The sequence below is a fragment of the Quercus lobata genome, chromosome 3 (genome assembly GCF_001633185.2).
Source record: "Quercus lobata isolate SW786 chromosome 3, ValleyOak3.0 Primary Assembly, whole genome shotgun sequence".
NCBI lineage: Eukaryota > Viridiplantae > Streptophyta > Magnoliopsida > Fagales > Fagaceae > Quercus > Quercus lobata.
Window position 1 is genome coordinate 59,306,951 of NC_044906.1, and position 13,082 is coordinate 59,320,032.

General features: G+C 29.9%; 1 protein-coding gene across 1 annotated transcript; it reads right to left on the minus strand.

Moving 5' to 3' along the window:
- Positions 1-257: 257 nt before the first annotated feature.
- LOC115978963 (purine permease 3-like) lies at positions 258-6,719 on the minus strand. The gene is made up of 2 exons (XM_031100892.1): positions 5,916-6,719; positions 258-906 (listed from the first exon to the last, which is right to left on the minus strand). Exons 1-2 carry the CDS (start codon positions 6,627-6,629, stop codon positions 562-564), a joined length of 1,059 nt encoding a protein of 352 aa, XP_030956752.1. The 5' UTR covers positions 6,630-6,719; the 3' UTR covers positions 258-561.
- Between the last annotated feature and the right edge of the window lie 6,363 nt (positions 6,720-13,082).

Genomic DNA, 13,082 nt, shown 5'->3' on the forward strand with positions numbered 1-13,082 from the left:
AGAAGAAGAAGAAGAGAGAAAGAGCAAATAATAAGTAACGGTATTAGGTCTGTTTAGGGACCAAGTTTTCTTTAGAGACTAATTTGGTTAGTTTTGAAATATTTTGGACCTGATTGGAATTAGCCTAAATATCAGAGTAGCTTAATGAAATTTACCCTAAAATAAATGAAGAACAAGAATTTTGTTTCATCAAATTTGAGTGAATGGACATAATACACATTTACAAACAAGCAACCATACTTAAAAGAAAACCAACATGCAACAATGCAAGCATTCATCATGTATTCTTAAATCAAAAAAAGAGTATAACAATTTCCAACTATATTCTTCATCTTGATCCTATTAACCACTCTTGCTCCCACATGAATTTGCATATTAGATAAACAAGTAGGACATCCCGAGTATCTGCTTCAAAGTTTTCCACATGCAAGCCAAATTTAGAGCTTTTTCCCCCTGTGATATTATCGGATTCAAGTGAAGCGAAGCCATGCTTAAATACCTTCAAACTTCAAACATATCCTACTATATGTGAAAAATCAAGAAATACAACTAGTTTTGTTATCATGGACTGGGAATATTCATAGGTACTTGTGTCTCTACCAGATTCTGCTTCTTTTTCTCGTTATCTTTTATCTCACCATAAAAGTATGAAACAAACCCCCACAAAGAAAGTGCAAGAGCAACTCCTTTTTCTGCTTGAAATTTTTCTCTATAGAAAATAACGGCTAGGATCTCTATCACTGGGAGATGAACCGCAATAACAATTCCAGATAGCAAAGACGAAGCACAAAAGATGATTCCCGCTGCTCCCATGAAGAAACACTGCCAAAGAATTGCACTAAACACTATCACCACGTAGTACTTTGTTTCCCCGAGCTCAAATGCCCTCGCTTCTCTTGGAATTGCCTACAGAATTATAGAATTCACACCGCATGAAATATTCGTAGCTACAATATTATGAAATTAAATCATTAAAATTTCACTTGGGTTGGATTTAAACTACATGTTGTGATATACCATCACTGTGTCTTTACATAACATACAAGCCACAACTCTAGACAGTGTTTTATTAGGAGAATCTATTATGTTTCTAGCATCCAAATTTTCAAGAATGTGATGTTTGAGAATGTAATTATGTTCATGTTTGGCTTAATTAGGAATTTGATCCAGTTGAGCAACCGCCACTAACTACCTCCGTACACAACTATAGATCCATTATTCATACATGATGCAACTTCACAACCTTCACATTGAACTGTCTTGCACTCATGAACACTGATCATAATTGATCAATCACCATTGAAATTTTTAGGTACATATCTCTATATTTGAGTTATTCCTAAGAATTCTAAAGGAATTATTTTTTCTTCTAAGAATATTTTTAGGCTTATAAACCTCTCTCCTTTTTTTTTGAAAAAGCATATAGATACTCATGGAAAAAAGTTTTTAGTGGATGACATAATGGTGCTTTCTAATTAAATATCAATATAAAAAGCCCACCGACGTAAAGCCCTTTTTAGAATCTTATAGTATTGATGACAGTGATTTTTTTTTACAAGTAGTAGTGCCACCCATTGACCCGTGATAATCAAGGCATATTGGACCGACCTTATCCACATATTTAAGTACGGAAAAATATTACTCATACATGGTACATTAGACTATTCATGTAAAACTTCTACATAAAGAGGTCTCAACGCCACTCATTAAAGGAAAAACATTGTCTCACATTAGACTACTCAAGTAAGACTTTCTACATAAAGAGGCGGCAGTGCCACTCATTAGAAATGCCAAACTAGGGGTAATTTAAAAAATTGCAGTACCAACCAAACCAACCATGCTTACAACAGGCTCATGACCGCTTCAAGCAACGGTTGGTGACTATTTTTGCAAATACAATGCTGCTAATGTAGACATTGGCAGGGGGATTGAAAAATCAATAAAAACCCCAAGGGGTTAGCTTAGTGGTTCTTAAGGTCTCATGATATCCATGAGATATTAGATTCAAAACCTCTTGTCAACATTTTGGAGCTACCTCCATGAGATTCCTCTCTATAATAACCTAGTGTGTGTGGGATGGGGGGATTGCATACACCTGAGGGAATAGTTAGATAGTTGAAGAGGTCTAGACACCCTCGTTTGTAAAAAAAAAATGATAAAAATCACATTGAGAGAGAGAGAGTGAGAGAGAGAGAGAGAGAGAGAGAGGCATGTGGTCATAAGGGGGGGGGGGGGAAGAGTAAACGGTTACCCAATATACTTCATGTAGTTTGCTTAATAAACGGTTGTATTGGGTTGACACAAACATGATTCATTTCAATTTGTTTAATAAATTGTTGTATTTTGTTTACACATACAAAACTCATTTCAATCCATTTTAAAAATAAGACATAAAATAATAAACATATTTTTATATTTTGTAAGCACATAAATCTATATATATCTAAAAGCTGAAGTGCAACATTTATTATTACTATGCCCCAGTTGAGCCACATCAGCGTCCCTGTCATTTTCATTTTTCCTTTTAATTTTTCTATAATTGTTTTTAACATTTATTTTTTTAATATTTACACTTCTCAAACCTTTCTCATTCCCTTACCTTTTCACCTCCCCACCACTTCTCCAATCTTTCTCCCTCCTTTACCTTTTCATATCCCTACTACCCTTTACATTAATATCATTCTTCCTCTTTCCCTTTATCTTCCTCTATTTTTGTCTCTTTTTATTTACACCCTTTTACTATAAATTTGTCACTATCTTTTGCATTTTATGCATAGTTTTCCCTCACAATAAAAACGTTCTCTCTCTCTCTCTCTCTCTCTCTTAGTTTTTTAGTCGAATTTTTTTTTTCTTGCATCTTTGCTTTAGATTGATAATTTTTTATATTCTTTAAAACTCTTCTTTGGGTTAATGCGATTTAGTTTTGTTTTTAAATTTTTTTTGTTTTTTGTTTTCTCTCTGATTGTTAAATGTTATCCTATTGTGTTATAAAGAATTAAATATAGCATATAAAAATATAATATTATTCTATTACATAACATGGTTTGGATAATTTGGTATTTATTCTATTACATAGCATGATTTTTTATAGTGCTCAATTTAGATGTTAAACTATGAAACTTGACTAATTTTTGTTTATTTTATAGTCATTTGTGGTGGACAAAGTACTAGAAGTACTCTATAATGCCATTTATTTAGAGAAAAGCTTAAAAGTTAGAAAAATTTTAGAGGGTGGGGAAACCTTTCTCCCTTCCTTACCATTTCATCTTTTTGTTACCCTCTACATTAATATCATTCTTCCTCTTTACATTTTCATCTCTCCACTACCCTTTTTCCCTTAATAATTAGATGGGTGACAAATTTTAGTTTTTGCAATTTTATTTTAATTATTATTATTACTTTATAACAATGCATGCATATATAGAAATTTAATTCTTAGATTTTGCTAATAATTGTTTATTTGGTAGTAATATGTTTTGGGTGGATGAAATTACAATTTTTGCAAAGAAATAACCTTAATAGATTATCAACAACAAATTGTTTTCCTAATTGGCCCAATTAATCACTGTTAAGTTTTATTAAATTTTTTAGTTACGTTTTTCAGTGTTTTGGATTGTAGGCAAAAGAAATAAGGTTTGAGATTTTTTTTTTAAACTAAAAGAATAATTTTCAAATTTTATATTCTTTTTAATGATTCACAAAAATGTTATAAATAACTTTTATTAAAAAATGAATATTCTCGTCAACTTGCATTTTGAATTTCTGAGAAAATTTTGATTGTTTTCATTTTGGTACAAAAAAAATTTATATTTATGATTTATGATTGTTCATATAATAAATAAAAATATGATTACAAAATACATTACTCTTTTTTAAATTACTTTAAATTGTTAAAAAAATCAATAAAACCACCATAAAAATAATTATCACATGCAACGCACAGGTTCGCGACTAGTTACAATTATTAACAAATAAATTCTACTTGTTAATAACATTAATTAATAGAAGTGCAAGCATCATTCAATCTAAAAGGTTTTTGTTTAACCTAACAAAATTCCACCCAAATTTACAAATACAGAATTTGAAGAAAAATAAAATGAAATAAGCTTTTATTTATTTTTCTTTGTTTTCAATAAAAAGGTTAGAATTTTTATAATTTCAATGATGAATTTTTCAATATTACCAATAAATTATTTTAATTACTTAATTCCATATATAAAATTAAAAAACTTTTGAATAAAAATGACATTTATTTACATAAATTATGAGAAATTACATTTTACTCTCCTAAACTTTACTACTTTTTAAGCTTATACCCCTAAACTATGAGAATGCACATTTTACTCCTTAAACTATTACCCAGGTAACAATTGCTCCCTAATCTATTACTTGTGCAACATTTTACACCCCATTCCATGGGTTAAGTTTTGTGAAATAAGTGTGCATCCTCATAGTATACGGGGTGTAAAAGGGAGTATAGTTTAGGAGGTAAAGTGCATTCTCATAATTTATAAGGATAAGTGTAAAATAGGTCATAATATAGGGGGCTAAAGTGTAATTTCTCCAATAAATTAAATAGGTTGGTATCAAAACCGGTCAAGCCAATAATAATTTGAGTTATTTTAGGCTGTAGGATATACAAAATTTACCCATTTTTTAATCAATTTGCATTGAGTCAACCAACTTTGACATAAATTTATTTAGACTATACATTAAATAGCAAAAATAAAAACATGTCATATTTATATTAGTGGATTAAGTTAAATATTGTCACCCTTTACGAAGAAATTTGAATATGAAATGATTTTTCCCCCTTTTTTTAATGGCGACAATCAACTAATCACAAATATCGAGAACAATGCTAGTATCCTAACAAAACTCACAATTTTGTAACAATTTGCTCAAATGATAAGTTGTGAATAGTGGAGTTGTAAAACAACCACTTTTACTCTACTACTCATAAATTGTAGCGTAGACAAGTTGTGACAAAAACTATAAGTTTTATCGTGACACTTGCATTATTATTCTCCAGTACACTATCCAATACTTAGGGCACAGAGGAGATTTCCAATTTTGGGGAACTCATTGCATTGATGTGATAGAAAGGTCCCTAACCCATGGAACACCTCTAAGATTGATAAGCACAAAATTACTGCAATGTTTTAATATTGGATAAAGTCAAAAAATAGTGATAGAAGTTTGCATTACAGTAGAAAAAGAATAGTAGTCTTTTTAAGGCTTCAGTTAATGTATACCCTTAAGGTATTCATTAATAATTCATTTTAAGAAAGTTTTTATAAAAAATTGAAAAAATTGACAAAAAAAAAAAAAAACTCTTTCATAAAAGTTTTTTAAAATAGTTTAGTAATAAATGCCTAAGAGGATATGTTAGTAAAATATTTTTTTTAATCATAGGATAGTAAATTGAAATATTATTGTCATTTTAAAAAATTAACATTTTGAAGCCACGACAATTGTATAAGACAATTTTTGCTAAAAAAAAGTATAAGACAATTTCTATTATTATTATTTCTTCGATGGATGTGTGTATATATATATATATATATATATATATTAACATGGGATTAATACTTAATTTTTTATTTATTTATTTTTTTGGCTGAAGTGCAATGTATACTTAATTATTCTGCCAAAGAAATTTCTGACATAATCTAAAGTTAAAAATATAGAAAATTAACTTGTCCTATACTTTAATAATAGAAGAAGGAAAAAACTCCCTTGTCCTATTCTCAAAAACTATTGGTCAATGAAAATAATTAGGCCAGCGAAGAAAGAGAGAGGCCAAAGATGTATAATCCATTATAATACTATTATAAATTAAGGATTATTCTAAAATTTTAAACTATTAAAAAAAATAATAAATTCAATTATTTAACTTTAATTCCATCACTTACCTCGAAGTCCTTGTTAATCAGCATCCCTATGGTGCAAAAAATAGTTGCAAACAAACTCATCACCATCTGAATCTCCATCACCAATGAATAAGTGATGGCCTGCTTGGCCTTCTTGTAGGTCAATTCCACCAACGGCAACACAAACCCATATAGTGCTGAAGCACCTATTGTCATGAAGAACCCAGCAAAGTACTCCTTGTTTGATTCACCGTTAGGACGATCATTGCTCGTATGTAAAGCCAAAACACCAGCTCCAATGGTGAGCAAAACCACCGCGTTGATGGAATAGGAAGTGAACTTTTGCTTCACTAAAAGGAAAGCAAAGGCAGCAGTGAAACCAAGCTGTGAGGCAATGATTAAAGCAGTTGTTGAGACAGGAAGGCGAGCCACGCCATAGGCGTAGAGATAGTCATCAAGGCCTGTGATGATTCCTATAACTGCGGAGGCAATGAACAACGGTGGTTTCATGAAGAAAAGCTTGGAGCTTGAGCCTTGTTTGGCTCGGCGGTAAAAGTATGTGATTATGAGAAGGAAGAGAATAATAGGCCAGCCACCAGTTTCAAGCCAACTTGAGAGCCAAACTCTTTTTCCGCCATGGATGAAGTAAAGTCGCATTATTAGAGGGCCGCCACAATTGCCTATAAATAATAGGATGCAGTTTAGTATGAGAAGAACTATGTTCATGGTGGGCTTTCCTTGAGCTTCCAGTTCCATGATTGTAGAACTCTCTTTCTCGCTCTCCGTGTTTGTGTGTCCCTAATCTCTTTTACAATAATAAATAATAGAGTAGGGGTGAAAAGGCAGACAAAAGACATGTCAACAATCTACGAATTTTAAAGGGGACAATATATTTGGATATTTGAGTATATATTTTTGAGACCTACTAATGGCTTAGTTTTTTTTTTTTTTTTTTTTTTTTTTTTTTTTTTTTTTTTTAATGAACTATTTTAAAAAAGTTTTGGTATCATTTTTATTGAAAATATAAAATATTGTCAAAAATCAGTTATATTTTTATTTTTACATAATTTTTTTTTAAATATTTACTAAATTAACTCCTTTAAAGTATTCATTAATTTTTTCCTTTATTTTTATATGTGGGTTATTCAAAAAATGCACGTGATCATCTTCAACCATAATTTGAACAAGTTGGTTTTGTTCAAAGTTACCATCTATATGTTCAGCTAAAAAAGAGTTATTATATATATATATCAAGCAATAAATTTAAAGCTATCGTTAATTTCATAACATGTTGAAGTGATTGACTAGTGACTAGCTACAGTAACATTTATTCCCTATTTTTAATGGGACTCTTCATTTTTTTTTTTTTTTTCCTATTACTTATAATGAATCATTTCAATGTGAAATTAGGTATTTCTTAGTATTATTGATATATCCAACATGATTAATTAGGATCGAAGAGTTATTGGTACAAAAAAGAAACGACTATGATGTGTGGCTAACAACAATTCAAGATTCCCTTGGGGCTTCTTGCTGTTAGGTGATAACTAGTCTTCTGACTAAAGCAAGATATATTGTGGTCCATTCTTGGGATATTATCGGTTGTTTGTGCTAGCCAGAAAAGCTTTCGGAAAGTTAAAATAATAATCGTAATGCTTGTCCTTGTCATTATTTAGGGACTTTCAGATTTTTAAGACTTTGATCCTTCTCCTTGTTTGTATGTTAAAAATACTTAATATTAAAAAAAAAAAAAGAACACTCAGATTTTTTTAATTAATTTTTCTGTAACATTACCTTCCTACTATATATCGATATGTATTAACTTTCATTCTTTTTAAAATTGACATGGATTTGGATATGGTAGAATGCTTTCACTCCATCTTTAATTTCCATCAGATAATTTATCATGAAACTCCTAGAATTGTTGTCAAGATTATTGAGATTGAGAAAAAAGAGAGAGCAATTATAGAGCATAAATAGAATTAATGTAGAATTGGCTAAGTCCACAACACAAAAATTTGAGTGTATATTTTTATTATGTTGAACTATATATGACAATAGAACCTAATATTATAATGAGATGGGTACATCATCATCATCACGGATCTTCTTTTTGTTCTTTTCCGTAATTTTTTAAAATTACTTTAGTGAGTTGTTCTTCTTTTCTTCTCAATTATTATAGTACAAATGTATTTTTGTACAATGATATATAGACTGATGTGGGTATATTTTGGATTGATTGGGAAAATTTACATAATTATTTTTTGTGACATTCAAAATTTCTATTTATTTGGAATGAAAAATTTACAGAATTTAGGCGAAACCGAGTATGGTTTTCACTCAAGCAGATTGATGGATATGGTTTAATTTTTATTGTCAAATAATTTTTGATATTTTTATGAAATTTTCTTAGTCTTAGAAGTTATTTTTTTTATCTCCTTAATTGTAGATGTTTTTAGTACTTTCTTAATCTAATTGGAGGTTTTTTATTTTTTATGGCACTAAATCAATTAGTATATGTTTTTAAGAATATTTTTACTTGGAAAATAAGTTTCTAAAACTTTTAAAGAGGCTTGCAATCTATGAAATAAAAATAGAAGTTAAGAATATTGTGTATGTAGATGTTAACAATTATTCATCTCATCCTCTTTAATTGAACATTAGGATTCCAATCTCATAATTTTCTATCCTTGATATGAAACATTAAATTACGTAATGAAAAATATAAATCAAAATTAAAATTAAGACTCCAATCATTAACATCCTCAATTATCCAAGAAATATATGAAACACAAATTTAAAGAACTACTTAATTAATATTTGAAATAAATTGAAAGTCAACTTTAAAGTATTCTCTGTATCTTCTTCCTTTGTTTCTTCATAGTAGTCAATGAATAATTCCTTTTGCTTTCCTTGATTACAGATATTTGTGTGAGTTGTACGTTCAAGGATGAAGGGAGACTTGGACTAGGGGGACAATACCCCCCCCCCCCCCAATTTTTTTTTTAATTAATATATACATAGGTACTAATTTTAACAATTTTGTTCTATAAAATCACATTTTTAATATTATCATTGATTCTTTTAAGAGTACTACTCTAGCCACAAACTTTTCTATAACATTTTTACAAATTATTGAGGTAGTAAAATTTTATTAGTTTGCATCTGGGCTCATCACTTTTATCACATTTTTACTTACTAATAATCACTCACTACATTAATAATTTGTAAAAAAAAAAAAAATTTGTAATTATAGCATTTTCCTCTTTTTAAGAAATTTGATAATTATGATATCCAACGAACATTTATTATAATCGTAATGCCAAGAATATTGTAGTTTTGTCACCTTTTGAGTATTTTTAAATAAAATATTTAGGGTTTAAATTCTCTCTTCTCTATTGCAACTATTGAATTACAAACAAATGAAATCAACAAATACTTTCAATGGTCTTTCTTAGAATTTAGAATTTTGAAATTGGAAATGTTTTTTGGTTCTTAAAGTAGAGACTAAGAGACTAAGATTGTCTATCTATGAGTTTTTCGTATGTAGAATACAGAAGCTCCTCTGACTTACCCTCCTTAATTCTCCAACCATGAAACTTGCTCGCTTTCTCCCCCTAGACTGTGACATATTACCACCATCAACATCCACAAAATTGTGTTGTTTAAAAACAAATTTGTGATAAAGAAATTAGGTTGTGAATAATCAAGAGAAAGAGGATGTAGAAATAATGAAATTCGTATGAAATTCAAATTTTGACTGGGCCTAAAAGTAGGGGTTTTAATTAACTAGCAGATGGAGATGATAATTTTGGCCTTAAAACTCATCAACCTGAAGGAGTGTGGGAATTCTCCTTTTTCATCAAGTTGTGAAACACGACACTTTTCTACTACTATTTTTGGTAGGTGAATTTCCACGCAACAATTGAAGTGTTTAATACTAATACCGATTATCAACAACGACAAGTCATAAGATATATAATTGTTCATGTACCGGCCCACGATTATTCTTACTTTGGTAGAATATGACTTAGATGTTGGTTGAACTTCAACAAATACAAATTTTGAACAATAGTATGTTTCACATCAAATGAGAGGAAAAGATTTTGTTTTTTGTTGTTGTTGTTGTTGTTGTTGTCTTTTTAATGATGGAAAATATATGCCAATATTGATGTCAATGAGACTAACATTTCAGCTAGGTTACAAATTACATGTTAAGCTTCCTTCATCGAATCATCTATTTTATTTATTATGATATGTGAACTTTTCATCACCTTCATATTTATTTTTCCCAATTATGCTGCTTCACATTCTCTTGATATTTTATTTGATAAAAGTTGAATCCATCCTCATGTAACTTCCAAATCCAATTGGCTGGACCATAATCCAATTGATGACCGTGGTCTGCATTAAACACTTCAAAAGTGACATGGAAGTTCTCATACCGAAAATAGCTATAGAAAAGTGTAGTTTCCAATATTTTGATGTAAAAGAGAATTCACACTTACTTTTGGACCAAAGAGTTTTAAGTTAAAAAACATCATCTCCATATTTATAATGGTAGTTGTTCTTTAGGTTGTTGATGATTTGTGCATAGTGCTTTCTGAACTCCCGAGGTGTCAATGTGTAAATTAGATTGAATATGAGTGATTGAACGAGTAATTTAATTGATATGTTATAGGAGAGATTAAGCATTCAATATATTCTAAGATCATAACGAATCAAAGAGTTTGAGCATTCGATATATATATATATATATATATATATAAATATCATATTAAATCTTAAGAACTTGTCAACGTGCAATGATTCCAACATGCACATGGATAATCCCAAGAACACGTGTTAAAAATATTAGGTTTCACCTCTAACCCTAGCTAGAGATTTAGCCACACATAGTTAGGCAAAAGAAATCAATAAAAACAGTGCTAAACCTCTAAAAAAAAATAAGAATAAAAGATTAAAAAAAGTTCTTGGACTTTTCCTCCTCTATTGTGTCAACCTCCTCCAAAAGCAAAAGAGAAAATCCCACAAATTTAGGATGTAAAATCCATGGCTTTTGGAATTGTATCCGCTGTCAACTTCCATCCCACTTTTGACCTCCAAAACAATTTTTTTTTTTGGAATTTGTGTTAAGCTAAAAAGTTGAAGATTTTCTACTCTTGGACATTTGTGTAACAGGTTATGGCAAAAATACTAAAACAATGCAAAATGTATCCATATTAGGATTTTCCAATTTTGGATTGAACGGATTTTTTCATCCCTTTTTAATTCCAACACTTTTTTTTTTTTTTTTTTTGTTTACTTCTTTAATGCTCAAAAGTCATGTCCCAATTGATCTTGACCCTTGGATTCTCTTGGTTGCATGTCTGCATGATTAGTTGACTAGTTTCAATCTCCCTTAAGATAAAAATACACATTGAGAATATATATATATATATATATATATAAGAGATATCATTTAAACTCATATATTTACGTGTAATTAATCGTAAAATTTTTGTGATATTTCCTATTGAAACTAAAATAATAGCATAATTTTAAGCAATCAACTGGGACCCGTGGAAGTATTGTTGCTTATTAAATCTCCAACTCTTTCGGTTGCATTTGTGGGTATTTTAGACTTCTTTGAGGCCATTGATCAGGGTAGATTGGAGACATGAAGATTTCTAGGATGGACTCCCACCATGCGTTCTTGACATTTGTACAAAAAAATATTTCATAATAGATAAATAACATTGTTGCGAAATAGTGTACCAAATGATCAATTTATATTGATTGATATGAAGGTGAGTACAGTTATCTATATAACTCTTTAAAATTATAGAATAAAATAAACTCCTCTGTTTCGATCTCTAAGAAGCTTTAGAATCCAAAGAGCTATGTAGCTTGATCTTGAATCGTGCGTTATTGTCTACGAGTTTGATGAGTAGTTGAACGTATGTACTTGATTTGATGCGAGGCAAGTTGGATTAATCTCGTACCAAATCAAAGGAACATGATGGAAAATCCTTACTTTGATTTGAAGAAGTAGGAATGAGCCTTGATTTTGAGGGAGCAGTGATGCTCTTTTGGACTTAGAGATGACTCTTTATTTTGACAGAGTGTCGATAGGGTTTTTCTCTCTAAGTGTCTATCTTTTTTTTCCCATACGAGAAGCGTATATTTATAGGCGACTCAATGGTCATTGATTTGTAATTGTCACTCAGTATTTATTGAGATTTAATTACAAATTTTGAATTTGAATTTAATTTTGGTCATGTATTTAACAAGAACTTTCCATGTGCATCTTTTATTCTGACGTTGCCACATGGCTTTCACATTTCACACAACCCCATGGCTTGGACACATGTCATTTCTATGTGTGTTGTAGTAAGTGATGGGCTTGCCATGTGGCTTGATTTGGTTTGTCGATTATCTGCTATTGACACATCATCAAATGGAAATTAAGTGGATCACAAATATTTGAACATGATCGATTAGACAAATGCAAATACATCATAAAATTTTGATGTCTACCACAGCATTAGCAATAGCTAGCCGAAGCGAGGAGCTAAGGTTCCTAAACCGGCTACTATTATGGGAACGCCGTATGAGTATATAATGTATTGTACCGTCCTTTAATAGTAGACTTATTGAGTTGTAGTTTTTTTTTATTTTTTTTTATTTTTTTTTATTTTTATTTTACAGTTTGGGTTTTTACCCTATAAAGTCTCTATGTGGGTGTGTATATTCTTCACTACATTGAAAATGTTTGTCCATGAACAATGTCAAACTTGAATCTTGATTGCTTAATTATCCAGTTAATATTTGATTAAATTGATTAAAATTATTATTAAGCTATTGTAAGAATCTAGCCTCGTTTCTTAATATCGTATTAAAATTAAACCATTGGTTGCTATTGCATTTTGCAAATTAAAGCTTTATTATTCTCAGTCACAATCATTAGTAGTAGCTGAAAAAATAGTTATGTTTGCCTTGGAATGACGTAACACTTATATTTACAATACATGATATAGTAATAGTAGACTTCAATAATATGTAAATAGTACGTAAGTAGTACTCTTTTGTTTTTTTGGATATCAAAATAATATTATTTAAAACCGAAAGGGTGTACAAGAAATTACCAATAGTAAAGCTAAAAACAATTAAACTCAATTAACCAATTTTACCCAAAACAAACAACCTAACCCTTTAAAAAATTTTAAA